This window comes from Schistocerca cancellata, chromosome 2, assembly GCF_023864275.1.
Source record: "Schistocerca cancellata isolate TAMUIC-IGC-003103 chromosome 2, iqSchCanc2.1, whole genome shotgun sequence".
Taxonomy (NCBI): domain Eukaryota; kingdom Metazoa; phylum Arthropoda; class Insecta; order Orthoptera; family Acrididae; genus Schistocerca; species Schistocerca cancellata.
The window spans coordinates 547,330,232-547,352,400 of NC_064627.1; the positions used below are offsets into that span (position 1 = coordinate 547,330,232).

Consider the following 22,169-nt stretch of genomic DNA (forward strand, 5'->3'; position numbering starts at 1 on the left):
AAAGTCCTGTGAGAATATGTCAAACAATATAGCTACAATTCTTAAGTTTCTCCCGGCGTATTTGATAATCAAAATATCCACGGGTGTACTGTCGGTCTACAGTGTCCAACGGGCACAATATTTCGGCGATCATACATGTCGCCATCATCAGGTGAACTGACGGACTGAGCTCCTGTGAACGTGCCGGTACGGAGATCCGTACGCTATGGCTGCTCAGGGGGAACTGGCTTCGGTCGCGGCGGCGGCCGATTTAAATACCCTCCGCCCGCGGCGCACTCCCTCCGCCGTCCGCGCCCCGCGCCACGGTCACGCGGTGGAACAGATTGCGACGGCGTCTGAGATGACGTCGGTGTGATGGCTCTGTCCGCTGTGGTCGTCACAACTATACGTTTGCTCGATTTACTCTTGATTAACCAAATCGCTGGTTCCCAAGCCTTGCTAAGATTATAGCCACAGTCAGGGTTTAAGAGGTCGTCATTTGTGCGAATTTCGATGGCCTCTCTAACAACTCTGTCCCAGTATGAACGCACGAGGATTTTGGTACAGACGTCGAGATACTGGGACAGCATGGCATTGAAGTTGTAGGTACGTATCTGCCGGTTGTACGAAATGGGCGCAGGAAGATAGGTTGACCTGGAGAAGTGACAGAAAGACGGAAGGGGCTTATGGTACTTGGGCTTGCTCATAGTCATATCGCGAATGAAGCTGACTGATTTGTTGCTTTATCAATGCGGTGTGTCAGACATATCTACAAGGAATGATGCACTCACAGCCTTGGAATAGTGGTCGTTGAAATATAGTCACCAGCAAGGACTGGAGACTCACCTTGTCAATGACAATCTCTTCGAAGCCAGACAGGAATTTCTCGCGTCAGAGAATGCAGGTCCATCACAATCAACTTCCGAGCGAACATTGGTTGATTAATTGAGTGACATATTTATTCATACGTAGAACAATAAAATTGTATGCATGTAGTCAACTGTTGGTACAAACGTACTTAGTAAATATACATATATGAATACTTACGATTTTTACAGTTCTTATAATTAGTTTAGAATGTTCACGTCATATAGTGTTTCTTAAAATATGGAGTATTCATGAGTATGAAGTGACTACCTGTATTTATTCTAAGTATTCATTTACCTAATGAAAATAGTTTTAGCATTTGGTTAAAGATATGAAGTTTATTTACACCCTTAATTTCCTGTGGTAGCAAGTTGTACAGTTTTATTCGATTATGTAGCATATTGCTCTGTGTTTTTGACTTTTTTCCTGTTTAGGTATAAGTAATGACTGGGTACAGTTTCAGAGTCGTGTATTGAGCTGTTTGTAGTATACAGACGAATATTTTTTCTTATATACATTATAGCCTGGAAAATGTAGTCACAGACGACAGTCAGAATTTCTAGCTTTTTGAATAAATCAGTACAGTGGGCCCTAATGCTAATGTTTGTTGTTAGCTGTATAACCCTCTTCTGTACATTGAAGACAGTCTTTATGTTTGCAACATTTGTTCCCCAAAATATGATTCCGTAACTGAGGATTGAATGTAGGCTATACATCCTAAATAGGCCACTTTGAGGCTTGAAATATTTCACAATGGTTCAACTATTCAGAGAGCATAAAATGTTGTGCACAGTCTCTATGCCAAAGCTTTTACATGTTCTGTCTGTTTCAACTGGCAGTCTACATTCAACCTCAAGAATTTGGTGTCCATTACATATTCTAATACATCAGCACTGTATTTTTAATCTAGCATCATGGTGTTTTTCATTCAGCAGGAAGAACATACAATTAAGTTTTCTTTACGTGAAGAGCTACTTTTGTAAGACGTACTTCGTTTTCGTATCTCTTTCACTGATTCTACGATCGATTAATTTAAGTTGGTATCACTATTATGTTACTGTTTGTTTTCAATTCTATGCAGTGGTGCCGATGCCAAGAGAAAGTGCCGGCTTAACACGAGTGTTATTTACAGTTTTAAGTGCCCTTTCTGATCAGCAAATCCCAACTCTGTACCGATTCATTGTAGTGCATCATTATGTAGGTTTAACTAAGTTTTTGGACGGATTTCTGCTCTGTGTTGGTGAGAGAGCAAGGGAGGCTCCATTATCTTTGGTGACCCAGTGGTGAGATGGACACGCTAAAAAAAATTGCAGGAGAGCCAAACGGCGCATTTCTGTGTGGTCTACGTGACTTAGTCGGCATATGCCGATGTCAAAATGGACATTCACGCCAAATTTACAAGTGAGGCGTTTCACTGGCCCGTCCGATTTCTACGGGAGAAGTTTCTGGTAGCTTTCTCTAGACAGAAGTGCGCCACGTAAGATGTATTTCTGCACCCTCTTCTCGGTATGTGATTGGCGTATGCCGTCATGCACAAAAGCGAGGCAGAGAACTGGTTGGTGGGGACTGAAAAAATGCGGGCTTGGCGCCGTCTTGGACGTTGTAGTGAGAATAGACAGCGTTAGTGATGCGAAGAGGAGAGCTGAAAGGGTTTTGGGAACATGACGAGGCCAGTTAGCTTTGGGCGGACTCTGAATGTGCAGTCACATACATGAGTAATTGTAAAGTTCAGTCAAATTGCCTCGCAGAATTATAGAGATTATAGAGAATACTTTCATTGCCGCGCATGGTCAGATAAAAGCTGGGAGTATCTGAGAGTTAATTCGATTCTGTGGTTCTCAGATAAACTTTGGGGTACTGGACAAAATCGATTCATGCCGGACGCAGCAGATGAGTGGTGAAAGGCCACAGAGATTACTGCCTTCCGAGGTTGTTCCAGCTAGCTCGCTGAAATGGCAAGAAGCAAATAATTGAAAGCTTGGCTAGAGATGAGCTGCGGACTCCGGAGTAATTGATAGCTTCATCAGTATTTTCATCTTTGCTCCTAGCGCTCAGACAGCTAGTCGTGACAGGGGGCAATTGTACCAGCAACGCTGAGCCCTAAGGAACTCCAAATTTTGGTCACCCCTGGCTTAAATAGTTCATTTTCTACCGATAGAACTCGGTACGTTCATTGCAGTTCGGGTTGATGAAAGATTTAAAATTATAACAGAAGATTGGGATGACTGACGAGGGAAGACCTAGATATGCTTATATCAGCCAGGAACGGAAATCCGTTAACTCTTTTCAAGATTTGTCAATGATAACCTCCCAGAAATCTACGACAATTTGTACTACCCTTAATCACAATAAAACAACAAGTACCTTTCACTTTATTTTTAGTGAGAAGTTTTGGATTGCTTTTTGAGTGCAGTGTTGGAGTTTTAGCTGTCATACCATGTTGCTGTCATCAACAAACAGTATTTTTTCTTCACATCCAACACACTGTGGGGAGTCATTAATAAGAAATTACATATGAGTAACCATAACCAGTTGTGAATCCAGGATTACGTTATTGGATCAGGCATCACAGTTTGCTATGATCCTGCTATCCTTCAAAATATAAGTCACAGTAACACTTACTTTTAATATGCCTGCGGCAGGTGCCTGTGATTTTAATAATAATAACAGTAAAATATGTAAAATATTTTAATATACTGGTAATAAAATATTTTAATTACAATAGAAAACATATATATATGCCTGCCACAGGTGCCTACGATTTTAATAATAACAGCAGTAAAATATGTAAAATATTTTAATATACTGGTAATAAAATATTATAATTACAATGGAAAATACATATGTTTAATAACAATTTGTTGTTTACATCAGTGTTTGGTGCACTACCTTAGCATAACTTCCAAGAAATTGCCATTCTGGGAAATACAGCACCTGAAAAGCATTTGTCTGAATATTTGAGAAGCATTCAGTGTCACACGGTTGATTTAAGAACTATAATAGCAACAAATTTGGTAACTTACATAATATAAAGTAAAAGTGTGCCCTTGGCGTTATCAGTATTTTATTTAGTGTTAAGATTGTGATGACATTTGTACATACTAGCTATACAAGCATGTGGATGAGAGGAATTCTGTTTCTATAATTTTTTCCCCCACAATATGGGCCTTTCCCTTGCTGTCTTGTCTTAGCTTCCTGTGGTTTGTCTGTTTCGCCTGCAAACTCACAATTGATTTGACTGTTGACAATAGGTACAGTCAACCTGTGGATGTGGACCTTGCTCTCAAGCAAGCAACTGTGTTAACATAGCTTGTAATTTCTAGAAGTAACTGTCATTTTCAAGACACTTAATTTTCACTACACTCAAGAGGTTCAATAAGAAATTTGTATTTGTGAAAATATGAACATTTTCCACTAAAATGTGAAAATGTGTGTGGGTAAGGGGTGGGGGGTGGGGGAGGTGGGGGCATGATACTCCCACTCTTCCATCTCCCACTTGGATCTGCCCCATCGGTAAAGATCATCAGTTGCAAGATCCTGGAGCACATTCTAAGCTCAAAATTCATGATGTGCTGGAGGAAAAGGACTTCTGGAGAGAATCAGGACATATTCATTAAAAGTCACTAATGTGGTAACAGTTCCTTTATTCACAGACAATGTGATATGAACAGTATATGCAAGTGACCAGGAAGATTTGTCTTCATAGATTTAGGATTGGTGTATGGCACTGGAGCACACTGTCACCTGACAACCTGTATTACCATATCTAGTTTAGCTCCACACTCACATGGTTAGCTCCATTAATTTTTGACTGTGTAGAGCCTATAGCATTGTACTGGATGGCATATGTTAAACAAAAATAAGATTGACAACTGAGGTTCTGCAGGAAAGCGTAAGAAGAGCTCGAATATTCTCAGTATACATTCACAATCAGATTTATCACTGATGAGTACACAAAGTATGATTTTCATGAAATTCAAAGTGATTTGATCAGTATGTTCATTTGGTATACAGCATGTTTGCTCTTTTTCAATGTAAATAAAATCAGGATAATGCTATAATAAAAACAAAAAAACTTGATAACAATTAATTTTAAAATCAGTAGTAAGCTTCTGGAACCTCTGATAGTGTTTCAGTTGGTCTGCTGTTGAGTGATATGACATGGAAAGGAATTGATGATGATTATGGTTTAATATCCCATTGATAAAGTTGTAATTAGGGTTGGAGTATTAGCTTGAATAGGACTGTGATGGGGAAGGAAATCTGCTGGCAGTACCAAAACTAATGCTCCAGCTCACTTGATGCTGTGAAATAGGCTGAACACATAAAACAAGTAGTTCAGAAATGGAACACTTAAATCCTTTTTCTTGCGCTGCAATAGATACAATCATACAGTTAATTTCATCTATATAAACATGGTTAAAAGTGTAAATTTGAAAGCAACGTTAAATGTAGTCAGGTCATTCACACATTATGGCTGAGTTTTGAAGGAGATGATATAATTTGTTCTTCTGGGGTGAGCAGCTCTTGTATTAAGGATTATACTTACCCACTTTCTCAACTACAGAACTGGTATATCTTACAGAAAAGTAAGTACACTGTGATTATTTGAAAATGGAATACTACTGAAAGTATGGATAGAACTACCACCTGGATGACAGTCACACGATCAATGAGAGAACATTTGTGGGATGTTAAATGGAAATGGAAAATTTTATGCTATTTATATTTGTATTAAGATTTTAAATACTTAGAAAAAAAAATATGGTATTTTAAAATTGGAATTATTTGTAATGTCTCTATTAACAGTCAGGCTCTATTAAATTTTGAGTGTGTACGTATTGTTCTCTCACAGAAAGTGGCTGATGTATGTGCATGCTCTCTATGCTCAGAACATCACTTTTGGTATTTCTCCTTGATTACCTTGCATCTAAGCAACTCTTGGTCTGTGTGTACTTGATTCCATGATTTGGTTGTATTAGATGCAATAATATCTGTGCCAGCTCAAGGAGGTGCTGGAAACCACTCAACTGAGACTTATACTGTAATGTTTTAATGCCACAGTCCCATCACATTAGTAAAAAATGTGTAGAGACCATTCAGGTTTCGTAGAATTGAAATGTACCTGCATCCACCATGCAGAAATAATTCTGCCAGTTTTTACATTGTCTTGTATTGCATCTGCTAAAGGTAAGAATGAAGAGCTTCTACAGGTGGGTGACTGTGACATGTTTCTGATGACTTGATTAATAGTTTTGGAGAATGAGTAGTTGTATCAAGTGTAGTGGAAATTGCTTGATAAAAGGGATAATTATGAGCTGAAATGGAATATTTGCTAGTACACTTCGTATCATTCTCTCACTTCATTATTTTTTTGAAAAGATGTAGTCCATCTGTAACCAAGCATATTTTGTTGTTCTTAAGTATGACAGTCAGTACTACTGAATTGTAACATGTGGGTACAGGCTTGGAGCTTACAATGAACTCCCAGTGAGTGAGCCAAAATCCTGATGACTGTATACTAAAAATACTCCAAACAATTGTCTATTGGGTTTGGAAGTATGACAAGAAACAGCGTGCTCCAAATAAACTTCTGGCATGGGTTTTCAACGAAAATAGATTACCTACAAATGCAAACCTGAAGCAGTTTTTCATATTTCTTTTCCTGAGAGCTGTTACATATTTTTTGCTGCACACAGAACAAGTGTTCACAATCAGTTTATTGTATCAACACCTTGAAATATTTTTTTTTTAATTACAAAGTGAGAGAAAATGCTATATGCCTGGAGATTAAATTACTTGAGGTAATGCAGCACCCAGCCTTCTTTTATATAGCTCTGTTTACACCTAAATGCATTTTAGATTTCCTTAAATCTTCAGTTTGTGTAATACACTTATTTTCATCAATAGAACCTCTTGAATAGTGCAGCTGCTTTTTATTCTGTAACTTATAGCTTCTTATTTAGCATTTAAATGCATAATACACACACTCTTATCTTCACTGATGCACTGGTGCAGTGCAGCATTTGACATATAGCCAATTTATAAGAACTGATGAAGATATAAATGTATCGGTGTAAATAAAGTTGCACAAAAAGTGGCTCGTTACTTTATTTCTTTCAGTAAGCTTGTTCAGAGACAAACTGAAATGCACGATCCACTACTGTAGGGTACTGGTACCTACTTTGGCAGAAATATATTTCCCTGGCTATGAGATGATCCTACATGTATGACAACTCCCTTTCTTTTAAAGAAGCTTTCTCAAGAAAATTTCATTTTCAAAACTACAGAATGTTTTATTGATACAAAGAACCTGCCTAAGTAAGTTAATATTATACCTATGCTAAACTTATGCTGTTTATTGGTTGTCAATATTTTGATAATACAAAGAGAAATAAAGTACACCAAAAGAAATGACTAACAATAACTTTTACCTTTTCTTCTTTCCATGCTCACTATCTAAACCAACCAACCATAGCTTCACTATTTTTATTCACCGTCATTACCATTATAACTTGCATCATTATCTGGGATGACAGTTTCAACCAAACAATAAGAGGTGGCGAATGTATTTCTATTTACAACTGGCAATTAAATTTATAATCTGTCTATTGTTCAGTCTACTAAGGTTTCCCAGATGTAGAAAACTTAACACACTTTCACCAAATCACCACAAGACTAACTCAGATGAAATGAATCTGTGTTGATTAGGCTGGGATGGAGCCATAGTTGAGGGAGGGGAGCAGGTTGTGTCAATTCTAAAACTCCTAACAGGTCTATATCTATGTTGTGCAGTTGGGGAGGGGAGTGGGGTTTGTCTGGGATCCACAGATCAAGATGCTGGACCAGTCCTTTCTCGCAGTTCATTAAGAATCTGAGGGAGGAAGTAACAAACAAAAATATTGGGGACTTCATTTCATCAATGTTCTGCATAGGTTCTCATCCATCTTTACTGAAGAACCACACACAAACTGTTATTGTGCCAAAGTAAACCTGCGTAAGTTCTCATGAACTGCATTAGAAGACAAACCACCCTAAATACTGAAGTGTTTGCTAAAACTGTAGTATTTTTCTGACAATGTTCGAATACACTGAACTGCAGTTTGTAGAATCACAAATAATAATGCACCAGAATCCTGCGATGCATAATAGCACCCGATAAAATGAAATGAATGGAAGCAGTAGGTGCTGGTGGAAAACCAAATAGTGCTTTTCTCGTATTTACTTTTTTACTTTTCTTTTCTAAATGACTGATTGTAATGGGAACTTGAGGATACAGTGATGAGTTTTCTCTCTCATCAAATGTTGGCATGAACAATTATCTTAATATCTATTTCCTCTTCTGCATGTAGTGAGTTTTTCTCTTCCCCTCACCAAAAATTATCCAATTTCATGTACATATCTATCTCTCTGGGTTGAGAATTTATCAGGTGTAATGACACATGTATTGCCTCTATGGGGTGCTACACTTAAATCAAGACACCTTTCAATTTGAATTTCCAGCAGTATTGTAGTTATGCTGAAGGTCACAACTGAAAGCCATAGGAATCTAGTAAACATAGGAACCTCAAAATGGCCAAGATGTTATGGAGAAGTGTGGAGTACAACCAAAGAGCTGCAATTATCAAAAGTCTTCACACTGTGTGTTTGCCCACCAGAATAGTTCAATTCTTTGTGTACCCAAGATGAACTGTTTACAATATTGTGGCCAAGTATAATACTTCAACAGAGTCTGAGGAAGCTTCCACTAACCTCATGAGGGAACCTCATTTGAGGAAAAACATGTTGTGAACTGCGGCAGTCATTGAAAAGGTGTAGGCCCCAATTTCGGAGGACCCATGGCAGTCATTGAGGAAATTGGCATCAGTATTGAATGTCAGCAAACAAACAATGCATTGGATGGCAGAGGAGGGCCTTATATGAGTCATTTAATCCAAAACTGGCTCTCAGATAATGTTGACATGTTCTTGTCAAAGGAATTCTGGCCCCTGAATAGCCCAGATTTTAGCCCCCTCAACTATTATGTTTGGAGCATCATTGAAAGAGTTGCCAATAAGATGAGGCACCCTAATGTCGCACCACTTCAAGGCAGCATTCACGAATATGGACAGCACTCTTTTAATGACTGTGTGTGATCACTCCAGGACAATACTGGAGGCAGTCAGTGCTGCTGAAGGGGGTTACATTGAGTAATATTACTTTTGAAAGATATGACTATTTACACATAAAAGTATTTTCATTTTCATTTGCATTTTTTTTTAAATTTATTTTTTAAAAAAGTTTCATTTGTCTGGATTTAAATGGCACACCCTGTATAAAAGTTAGATAGACTGCAACAACTGTTGTCACTAACATTTATTTATATCTCACTTTACACTGATGACTGGCTATATATAAGCCTTCTGGAATCTTTTTATGGTTACAAACTAACTTATCAATTAGGAACTATAGACAGCCACCACATTTCAATTGAAAGTTTCTGTTGATGTGTAGAGTCTCATTTATGTAATGTTTGTGACCATAGACTACTAAATGTAACTGCTACAATTATTATTAATGTGACCCCTGAAGTAACACCATAATTTCAGGTAGCATTTCTAATAAAATAATCTGTGTAAAACATGAAGTACCTCTTTGTATTAAGTGTAATGCTATTATGCAATGAATGAAAGATTTCAGATTGATGTCTTTTCTTGAAGAAGATAGTACATATCTGAGAGTTGGTACTACAGAGAAATAATAGTAAGTAGCTGATGAGAAGAAATGCTATAAATATAATATTCTGAAGAATTTTCTTCCATAAACTTAGACTGAAGCTTTAAAAAAATATCCAAAAGTTATTAAAAGCCAACAGTATGGGGCTTGGTAGTGGAAAGGAAGAAGATAATTTGAGTACCAAGTTGGGAAAAATAGTTCAATGGCAGAGCATTATATCGTTAAGGGAGCAATATAGTATCTGCCACATCCTATAGACACAGCATTACCAGAGGAGGAGAAAAAGAAAAGACTTAGAACAAATGAAGAAAAGCTCTCAGTATATACATTCATAGGTGGGGAGAACCATTGTGAAGTATAATAGCAATACCATTTATTGAAATTGTTCACTATGTGAATTTCTTCTACATATACAAGATGATCACAGAGAGTCTGAAAAACTTGTGCGGTGGTTGCGAGGTAGGTTGTGCTGAGAAGTAGTCATTTAAATAAATTGATATGTTACACTGTTTCAGAGCACTAAAGTTATCCAATCAGGCCATTGTGTACACAAATTCAAGAGGCCCACCAGAAACAATTAGTGTAAGTTGTTCTCATGGAATAGATGACAGCACACGAGACTGCTTGGCCTTTGGCTCAAGTTTAATCCTTACTTCTGTCCCACGTCTCATTTTTGTATCTTTCTCTTGTTTGGTTTTAGGAAAACACATGAAGAACATGTCTGGCAACACCATCCCTGGTGAGCCACTTGAATTTGCACATGCAATGGCCTGATTGACTAACTTTAATGCTATCAACTCAGGAAAGGAACAACATACCAAATTTTTTTCTTAACAGTTATTTCTCAGCATAACTTACTTTGCAACACCTTTACAGGCTTTTCAGACTGTTTCTGACCTCTATAAATTTGTAATACTTTATAAATCAGAATATTATGTATAAAAACAGTTATTTTGGCAAAAGTGACTATCCTTCCTTTTACTTACTCAGATACTGTTTTTATTATTACTTCATACTAAGCATGTAAGTAAATTAAGTGATTTCAGAGGACACTGTCAGGTGCCTGTAAACTTGAAAATATATTTAATATCAATATTAGCATTAACTGGAATTTACATTCTGAGTCCAGCAATTCAGATAGGCCCTATATTGTAGAAGAGTGCCTAATAAGGTACTATTTTTATTTTTTTGTGAATATTTGGGGCTTGTACTATCTGATAATAGCCAGGAAACCATTAAAGATATTTACACCACAGTACAAACCTCCATTCTGAAACCCTATTTAAACAAAGTAATAGTATGAGGGTGGTTTGAAAAGTAGTCGGAACGGAATAGAAAAAAAGTGCTTACATCACTGAAACTTTTTTTATTTTTCAGTGTAGTCTCCTTGTAGATTAATGCACTCAGTCCAGTGATGTTCCAGTGCTTTGATCCCATCTCAAAAATAAGTTTCTCCAGGCATGCAAATTAGTTGTCAACTCCAGCTATCAATTCTTCGATTGAAGTGAATCTTCATCCACCAAGAAAAATTTTCAGTTACGGGAAGAGATGGAAGTTTGATGGAGCCATATCAGGTGAAAAAGCGAGTGTGGAAACAATTCATACTTAAGTTCATGCAATTTTCACGTGGCGATGGCACATGTGTGCGGACGCGCATTGTCTTGATGGAAGATGACTTACTTCCTTGCTAAACGTGGCCTTTTTTCACGTGTCTTTTGTTGCAGTTTGTCCAGAAGGTTAGCATAGTACTCTCCAGTAATTGTTTACCCAGTGGGGAGATAATCTACAAACATAATCCCATTCACATCCCAGAAAACTGATGCCTTGACCTTTCCCGACAAAGGAATTGTCTTTGTTTACTTTGGTGGTAGAGAATCAGCATGTTTCCACTGCTTTGACTGTTGTTTTGTCTCTTGGGTATAGTAGTGCACCCAGGTTTCATCTTTGGTCTCAAACTGGTGCAAAAATTTCGTTAATTGCTCCTGAAATGAGACAAACATTGTTCCGATATGTCCATTCTCATGCGTTTTTTATCCAGCATAAAGAGTCATGGCACCCATCTTGCAGATAATTTTTTTCATTTCTAATTCTTCATTTAAAATGTGATATACCATTTCAGATGACATCTGGCAAGCATGAGCAATTTCAAGCACTTTCAATCAGCGATCCTCCACAACCATTTTGTGCTCTTTTGCAATGATTTCTGAAGTAGTGATACATCTTAGCCGACCACTGCATGGCTCATCATATAAGCTCTTACCGACCAAAATTAAATTAATTTGTCCACTTGGCAACAGCTGAATATGAAGGAACAGAGTCTCCCAGTGCATTCAGGAAATCGGCATGAATGTCCTTTGCTTTTCATAACTTTCTGTATGGAATGCTTAATCACTGCTTGAATCTCAATTTTTTCCACCTTCACAAATCACTATGTGGGAACAACAACAGAGCCATGTCACTGCCACAGCTCTCTTCCAAGAGCACTGATGTGGCACGTGTTTACAGGCAACAGTACAATGAATATCATGTGAACAACTCTTTGTGCTAGCCCTGACCTCTCGTGGTGATTCTGAGAACTTTTCAAATCACCATTGTATGAAAATGGATAAATTAAGTTCAGAAATGAGTGTATTGCATTGAAGGCCATAGGCAGAGTGATATGTTAGGACAATAAAATATGCAATACATTTTGTATGTTTTTGAGAATATAAGAACTGATATTTGGAGATACAACCTAGCATATTTACCCAATCAACATATTTACCTAATCATAAGTTGAGGGTTTCTCCCCAAATTCATCATTCAAAAAATACAGGTCACCTTATACTCACAGATTAAACTTGCTGCAAAGATCAACATTTTTATGTTGTGTAACAGATTAATACAGGGGTTATCTTACATTTACAGATGAAGCTTTGGTGACGAAGGTCTTGTGCAGGCTTATTTTGAAAATTTGGAGAAGAAACAGTGACTCCAGCATGGCTACAAACTATAGTGAATGTGGGGAGGGAAGTGATGGGTGGGAAGTAAATTTCATCAGGCTGCCAAACATGGGCCTATGGTGTACTTATGTGTTCCACGCGGCAGTGTTGTCAGTGCTCACCATAAGGTACAATGGGAACTGAAGGGGGAGCGTTAGCTGCTGGTTGTACTCAGCCAATGACAGGACATTGGGCAGGCTACATGTTTGGAAGCCAGAGACAAAGGTATATTGTCATCCTCACTATAACATAGGTGCAAAATCCACTACACATCCAGGGGGGAGGGGGAGGCTGTGTTACCAGGTCCCACCATAACCATATCCTTGGAAATCACATGACGTTTAGAGGAAACATCCAAATGTTTGTGAGATCAATTATAAGTTTTATTGATACCCATTTCACTTGCAGCAATTCAAGCCCTTACTCTTAGGTCCCACCCTAATGTCCACCTTGGAATTGGCAACATATTCAGAAGAAAGAGCCAAAAACAAGATCTGTGAGAAAAGTAATGAAGTCAATTTTTTGTTGAACAAAGTTTTTATTTCTTTCAAAAACCAATATTGTCCTCTTCAAGGTAGTTCCCTATAGCAGTTATACACTGGTAGAGTCATCATTTCCAGCCTTGACAGTGCCTTTAACATATTGGTGCTGCTGTTGAATGCTCTCCAAAGTCCCAAAATGGTGATGATGCAGGCACTGTTGCGATGGAGCATCCATTCATCTGCAGTGTCCAGTCTCACTTGGTTCACCCCCTTCCTAATCCATTCAAGGACATCTTTGTCAAACACTTGGTTGATAGTTTTCCCTGGAGGAACCAATTCCTTATTCTCGATACTCCTTCTGTCAAGAAAGCAAATTGGCATTGTTTTGATCTTTGATTGGTCATTTGAGCTTTCTTCGGTTGCGGAGTACCCATCCTCACTTTGCCACTTTGTCTCAGGGTCATACTAAAAAATCCAGGATCCATCACCTGTGATCACACAACTGAACCATTCATGGTCATTGATCAAGAAGATCAACAAATACATTTTTCCTTCCACTCAGCTGTGAAGTTTTTTTGGTATCATTTTGGCACAAACCTTTCACATGTTCAAAACTTCAGTCAAAATTTTATGTATGGTGACAGTCTTTAAGTTTAACACATCACCCATCATCCTTATGATTACACATTGGTGTGACCTCGCAAAAGCACACACATGTTCGATGTTTTCATTAGGTTTTCAAGTGGAAGATCTTCCTGAGCAAGGTTCATCTTCATTGTGTTCTTAGCCTTCCAAAAAGTATTTGTGCCAAGAAAATACATATACTCTTCATAAGAAATGTTCCCCAAAGACCTCTTTCTACTTTACAAAGGTCACACTCTCAGATTCCCAAGTTTAAGCTTGATGTCATTATGTTGCCCTAAATTCTGCTGTTGATGGCTGTATGGGGCTGATACTTAGACTGGGCATCTGTAGAGGATGAACACACTGGCCTACACAAGAACAACAACAGAGAGTTGCTAGATCACTGGCAGTATTGTCAGTATCATTACTTTTCTCAAGCAACTTGTGCTTGTGACAACCATGACAATGTATTATTCTGTAAATATGTATATTTAAGTTCCATCTATAGGCCAAGATTTATCAGTCTGTAAGAAGACAGTCTGTATTCTGTGCTGCAGGTGAAAAAGGGACTGAATTTTCATAATGTTCAGAAAAGTGTTACCTACATGTGTTTGTACCTACTTGAACTCAACTGGGGGATAACACTTTTGCATTTACAGAACTGTGAATTCTGTTAAAACATTGTTATAGTAGTGTGTCAAATAGAGGAAAGATGCATCTCATCAAGATTTTATCTTGAGCTGTTTAGTCAGCTCTACTGTCCAATTTGTATGTGGTTTTGGGAGATTTCACACTTTCATCTAGGCAAATGAACTAACATTCAAAAGATGCTGCTTCTCAGTTGTACCAAAAAGGCTTTCCTCAGGTTAGAATTTTTTGTGTTCCAGATTTTCATTTTCAATGCCAAATCCAATATGACTGCTAAAAAATTATAAATATGTTTTAGGTATATTAACGTGTTGTTGATAATTTTGCTGGATGAATATTTTTTTAATCATATGCGGAAAAAGTGTCAAACTGTTAAGTTCAAGAACACATCATTTGTAATTATTTTAATAATATAAAAATATCTATTAACATGTACCAATCACATGGTTCTTACTGCCTTAGTCTGAAAATATTACAAGAAAAATTTATTTCTTGGGAAATGATGAATCAATTAGACAGGGTGTTTAAAAAAGTGCCACATATTCCTACAGGAGGTATTATTGGTAAAAAATAGAAGAAAAGCTCATGTAATGATATGTTCAGAAACCAATACCTGCAGAGATAAGGGCAAATCTGTCCTCTCAGTCTCATCTGTCTGTTACATGGAAGTAAACACTATAGGCAGTGCTGCATGCACTATCTACACATTCTGACACATCTTCCAATCCTTCATCACAGTGAATCACATACTCATTCCAATATATGTAGCTCCATTTGGATTTCATCACATACACTGGTCAAATGCATCTGTAACATCTGCACACAGTTTGGACATACATCAACACCTTTAAATGTCCCCATAGTCAATAATGCAGTGCATTCCACTCCAATGAATGGGGAGGTCATACTACTAAACCTCCTTGGCCAGTCTATCATCCATGAAACATTTTAGTAGGGTACTGTCACGTGATCTGTAGAAAAAGAGGTAATGCCTTGCCACGTATAAATTACAATTGTTTTTCGGCAAGGGCAATGGTCTACAAGATTACTGGTAATTCATCATCCAATGAATAGCAAGAGTAGAATTGACTTCATCATTGAAAATTAAACATTACTCGTCACAAATAAAATGGCCCATATTTCAACAGATGTTAGTTTCTGAACATATGATTATCAGAATTTTTGTTTTAGTTTTGAGCAATACTATTGGCTGAAGAACTACATGACTTAAAAAAAAAACACTGTATATGAAATACCAGTTGTTGAATGAACCACCAACTCCTCAATAAATTTCTGTGAATGATGATATCCACCACTATATTAAGTTAATTAATGCAAACTGAACAGATGCTTATTACTAAAGTACTTGAAATTTCATTTTGGAGTAATCACAGAAGGAAAACATGTTAAATTTGTAGTGTTCATTGGAACTACAGAAGATATGCATCATATGAAAGCATTAACTTCAATGCATGGTCAATTTTGTCAGTTAAGTATAAATGATTGTGAAAAATGAGTCAGTCTTTCATTTTTTCTTTGCCTTGTCCTCTGTGGTGATATCTTACAATTTTATCTGCATTTGGACATTTTTATCAATTCTCATTTCACATCAAGCTGTAAAAATGTAATGACTAAAATATTGAAATAAATATTTTTTCTCAGTGCTAAATATCCTACAGTAGCAGTACATGACTCATCTGTCTCCAGTTTTAAGAATTCATTTTTATACATTTTTAAAATGCTCTTGGAGATCTACCGGTATGTTTAATGCATGACTGTACATAGGGATAGCTTTCTTTTATAGTTTCTTAGAAAAACACAGGCCACTTTTTCATGTAATGAGAGGGAAAGCTATTTCCATTTTTAGAAATGACATTACTGTTCTTAAATGCACTTACACCATAGAAAAATTTAGGATGTCACATAAACATTTTCCCTGTTGTTTCAGGTGGCTCAACTCTGGCAGTGATTGAGGTCTTGATCAGCTCAGTGGCGTACGAGAAGAAACACCTACCATACACATTCCCGCCAGGTGCCACACACCACTATGGTTTCTCCATATACCTTGCATGGATGGTGTTCGTTTTCTTGTTATTTTCTGGTGTCTCTTTCATGATGTACTCTCGTAAACACAAAGGTGCTCGTGCTCCAAATGAAGAAATTGCAATGGCTGATGAACCCACTATCATTGGGCGGTAGTATTGGCTTTTGCTGGATGGATGGAGCAGTGAAACTGTTTCATTCCTTTACTGGCAATCTGACAGAATCTTAACACAGGATTCATTGTGGCAATTCTTCTTTTTCTGTAGGAATGAACAGGGTTAACGTTATCTAGTTAAGCCCTGAGTTACTTGCAATATCTGGAACTTATTTTCTTGCAGTGCTCTTTCTCAACTGTACTCTTGTTACAGTTTTAAGTTATTGAACATGAAGAGTACAAACATACAAGAAACTATTGACAGGCTTGTTCCTCAGGTTGCTTTGAAAACATCTGTCAATACAATGTTATGTCTATTTGTCAGACTGTACATTTTTTGGTAATATTGTGAATTGCTCATTGATATAAATGATGAGATGGTGATTGTCCACAGCTAGTTTACATCCATACTCAAAGTTTGGTTGTTTTCCACTCTGGAATGATGAAATGAATATCTGTTTAAGTTAATATTAATAAATGGCTGCAGAATTGGTATTAGATATCATTTATTGCTCATTACAGTCCAAACATATGTAGGGTCATTGTCAAGTGAGGCTGGACAAAAACTCTGCAGCACTATTAAAAGTTCATTTGTGTTAATAATTGTACATGAAATAAGGACATTAACATCTCCCTCCATGTAAATGGTTTCATTTCAAATATCCTTGGTGTCTGAGCAAGATTTTGTAAATGTTGACAATCACATTAACTGGTGTGGAACCACATCAGTCTTTTTTTTATCTTTGAGAGCTTGTGAATCTTACAGAATATTAGATCCACAAGACTGACAAAATAATAAAGCCCAACTACCTTTTTTCTAGTGATGGGTGTAAATCTGTGTACTTCAAGCACTATAAAAAGACATTTTTATGTATGTAACTGTTCTTGTTAGCTCAGAGCACAAGCAATTTGCATACTGAAATCTGGTCTAAATACAATTAAAAGGCCCAAAATTGTGACTGTTCCTACACTGATGTTCCTGATGTAATACTTTCTGAAGGTAGCAGTTCCCTGCTGAATTTGTGTAGATGTTCAGTGATGCATTGCAATGAAACTGGTGTATCATCAGTTTTACATTATTGTTTCTATAAACATTCTGGTGGTCCTTTTACCTGTGAGAGTTTAGCTGTTGTTATGTGTTTGTGAGTGTTACCTGAAAGATAATGGCTAGTTTCACAGATGTATACATATATTTTATTGTGGACCAAATAGTTCTTTATTCTAAATTTCTTTTCAAGATGCTCAATATCAAATTCATAATTGTGCCTGAGAGGTTATATACAACTATAATTGAAGGATTGTTAATGATTTCTTATGTGTTATACTTTGCCATGAAAGAATGATATTGTTGTTATGAAATTTCCCATTTAAGTTGCTGTGTTTCCTATGGGCAGTATCTTCTGATGATGGCCTGCTCTCTTTTAATGCAGTACACACTACATCATAATGCATGAACTTTCTGTGAAATACATCAGAGTATTGTTTTAATTTTCAGTCATTTGTTGTTTACCAGGCTTTGCATACTCTTTCTTATTATTTCTTTTAAGAAATGTATTTGAGAAATGTAACAGGTTATTGTTTTGTTATATCCAAAAAACAATAAAGGATCATTGTGTGACACTGTGAAACATTATGTTTGATGTCAGAGAAGTATTCCAGTAATGTGTTTTGTTTTATTTTACTTTTGATCCATCCATCAGTCAGTTACTAATTTTAGGCCAGAACTATTGTACTACTTGTTTTGCAACACACTCTAAAATATGATAATGTGTTATTAAGAGAATCATTATTGAAAAACAATATATTAAAATATGATTCAGCATACATTTACATACAAGTTACAAAGAATCACAACTTCTCAGCACTCCAGATCTATTTACAACCTTCTTTCTCAAAAGCAAAATGTAAATATTGTTCAGCTCTAAATTAATCACCTTGTCAACAAAACTGAACTTGCAGAATAACATGGCTACTGATCTTATAAATTAAGTTTTCCACTACTTGAATGAAGAGTAATGAATCAATCTTGAATCTTTTAAATTTATGCAGTTTATCTTTCAATGTGGTTACATGGTTTTAGTGTATTCAAAGCAGCTTTACAGTACAGGGCACTCAAAAGTGAATATAGTGATTACAAACAAATATAACTATATAATGCACTGCAATATATTGATGAGAATTACAATGACTCTAAAAGTCATTTTATTATTTTTGATCATTGTGTGCAAATGCAGTGACTGAGAAGGTTTGCATGTTTTTAGATCAACATCTTACATTCTCTTGGATTTGTCATACCAGACATAATGACACTGTATTCTGCTTTGGCCACCTAGAGACACTGGACCTGCTACCTACAGACGTTTTTCCATGCAGTTATGTGAGAGACCTTGTGTATGTGTCTCCTTCTCTGAAAACACCTCCAGAACTCACGATGTAAATTTCTAATGTGATCCCATTGGTGACTCCACATACATTTCCAAGCGTGTGGCATGAAATGGATTATTGTTTTGATTTTGTCCATGTGACCAAGAGGAGTCATAGAAATCTGGACTACTTACTAGCACTTACAAAAATCTACTGTGCAATGTGTCAGACATGAGATTACGGTTGCCTATTCCAGATCCTTTGGAAAATCAACTGGTATATGGTATACACAGTCCAGCAATCAGGTAACTTTAGACACCTGCCTGCTAGAGGAGCTTTAACACTTATTTTGAAAGAGAAGTACATAAAAATCAGTGACAATTAGGAGAAGCAGGTAAATAAACAAAGCCACTGTAAATATTGATTATTTTCTTTTTCTAAACTCTACTTAATGTTTTGACGTATTCTAATGTTTTTATACATCACAATGCACATGGACACACTCCATTACTTTCATAATGTTACATTTATACTATGTGAATCACTACACTAAAATTCAGTATGGAATTCGAGCTTGATAGCAATACAGTCTGCTATATAAATTACATTTTCTATGACACAGTAGAGAAAAATTTTGGTTTTAATTTAACTTTTTGTTATATTTGATTGGTAGAAATAAAAATTTAAGACTTATTTTGCACTAAAAATATATAAAATCCAATGAAAATTAAAAGCCTGTAACTTAGAAGTTGGCTTCGACTGTTTCAGGAACATTTTCATTCCATTACATAATTCCTCTCTCCAAACACTTACCACAGTACTGTGTTATTCCACAAAGGATATAGACACCTAAGCTTTTCTCTGCTTGGAATAGAAATTCATTATGTAGTTGCAATTGAATCGCTGGAAGCTGTTTAATTTCTGTTCTTTAGGTTAAAGCAGTTCACTGATGAGAGATTTTATTTGTGTAATGGAACTCTGCATGCGTTGATGTAGTCTATATATATAAAATGAAAGTTTTTGTGTTCATTACACAAATTAAATTCTGTCTTTGTCTGCCCCCAGAAATAATTTCTTCTTGTGTAGATTTGGAGGAGTTTTTTCATACTTTTATTGTCTCCTACCCTGTTCCATTATTACCCATTCAAGGTAGGACTGATATCCCCATCTTTCTAAAACTGAAGAGCATACTGCATCCCCAGTTTTTCTATTGCATTCTAGTCATGTAGATGTCATTCCAATATGATCTGCAACAGACTCTGGACAGAAAGCATAAGACCGATCAAGGGGTCATTTGGCTTGATGGTCTTTCATAATCATGATATGCCCTCTACTCACCAGAATATCATTATTAATCTTTTTTTCATGTCCATGCATCTGGTAGCAGCATTACATTTCAAAAGAACTGATTCTTCTTTTCCTCATTTCTCCATTTAGCCATTTGTCATATCTGTGATGAAATCAAATAAAAAATTATAAGTTAGTTATATTTTAATTCACATGTTCACATTGTCAGAAATAAAGACTACTTTTTGTCTATCTTCACCTTAAAATCTTAATGTGCTTTTCTCTATATTATGTGTTTCATGTTAATCTCATAAAATTCTTTGAATATGAGGAGGGTATACAAAGCATTCTTCTGCTCTGTTAGAGGAAACCTTCATCATGTAGAAATCTGTCCAAGGAACTGGGCATTCTAACCACTGCATGTCAGTATATTTATTCCTTGATGAAATATCTTGAAAATAATATGTCTCTATTTACAACCAATAGCTTGATACATATCATCAATACTAGAAATAAGAACAACCTACATAAAGACCTAAAATCACTTACCTTAGTTCAGAAGGGGGTCCAATATTGAGGAACACACATTTTCAATAAATTGCCAGTAACCAATAGAAACTTGGTTTCAGATAAAACAGAGTTTGAAAGAATTTTTGGTAGGCAACTCCTTCTGCTCTATAGATGAATATCTTAACAGGTACTGTTAGATCAGCTTAAGTAAAAATGTCTTTCAGATTTCAATTTTGACAGCATTTCATCACAACAGTCCAGATTAGGTATTTTGTCAGATAAATTTAATAAGATGTTAATAATTACCAGTATGTTTCATTCTGACAGTGTATTAATTCTGTAAATATTATCAGTTCCAGTTGATTCGCTTATTTTGACAATCCCCTGGCAAATGATCAGAGAAGCAAGTACTATATTCGAGTGTTCTATGTTTTTTTATGTTATACTTTCTGACATGTTCCACACCCATGAGAGTCATCTCAGTTTTAGGTCTATGGAACAAAAACTGAATCTAATCTAATCTAACCCTTATCATAATATGGGCCCTAAAAATTCACAGATGTATAGTAGCAAATTTAGGGCATAGAAAAGATTACAACAACTCTAGGCATCATTTCCGTTACTTTCATACTCACAAAAATGTTTTCTTTCCATTCATTACTTAGTTTCCTACAGATTTTATAACTTTGATTTCTGATTGTGTAGTATTAATGTGTTTAGCCCAGCATATGAGTCTAACTCTGATCTCAATTACAACTATTTTGCCACTGTTTTCATAGAAATTAGATTACCTTCATCAAACTGCAGCCTGAAGCTTCCATCTAATATTCACGGAAAAATTTGCTACAAAGGTTCTTATCATTGAATTTTTTTTCTCATGTACTTTAGTCCCTTGTCCTGCAATTATTGAATGGCACAGTTCAGGCACAACTTACCACAGAAATGCTACAAAGGCCACATGTGACACAGTACTGACATGCTTCGCTCTTCTTCTCAAACTCATTTTTCCATTCAACAACATAAAATTACATAAATTATGCTGTCCTACCAATAGCTGCACATTAGTGTGTGTCTGGTCTTAATACTGCACACAATTATGAATCATGCACAGAAAGAAAGAACCTGAGAACAATGTCCCAAATGTCTTGTAAGACAATAATAATAATAATAATAATAATAATAATAATAATAATAAATCAGAACTGTACCTCTTCAGCATCAAATAACATATTATGTGGGCAGTACACCAATGATATTTCAATGTGCTACAGAATTTGGTATGCTGTTATTATCCATAGCATGCATTCAGCAATTGGATAACATTAATTCCAAAAACAGATTTGTGCTGAAACAAAAACATCAAAACTTCATACTTTTTAATTAATAAAATATATTACAGAATATTTTATGGGATTCAAGTGGAAATGAACAATGCTGCATTTTTTACAGTATCTCAGTAACAGATTTGGTAAAGTAAGGAGATAATAACATTTAGTACCCATACTGTTCAAAGAC

At 36.2% G+C, this 22,169-nt stretch overlaps 1 protein-coding gene across 1 annotated transcript in view; it reads left to right on the plus strand.

Annotated features, from left to right (window-relative positions):
* LOC126162127 (uncharacterized) overlaps positions 1 to 18,146 on the plus strand; it is a 306,222-nt gene extending 288,076 nt beyond the window's left edge. The window contains exon 4 of the mRNA XM_049918416.1: positions 16,245 to 18,146. Coding sequence (XP_049774373.1) covers positions 16,245 to 16,495 — 251 coding nt within the window. The 3' untranslated portion in view covers positions 16,496 to 18,146. The remainder of the gene's footprint in view (positions 1 to 16,244) is intronic.
* Positions 18,147 to 22,169: the final 4,023 nt, after the last annotated feature.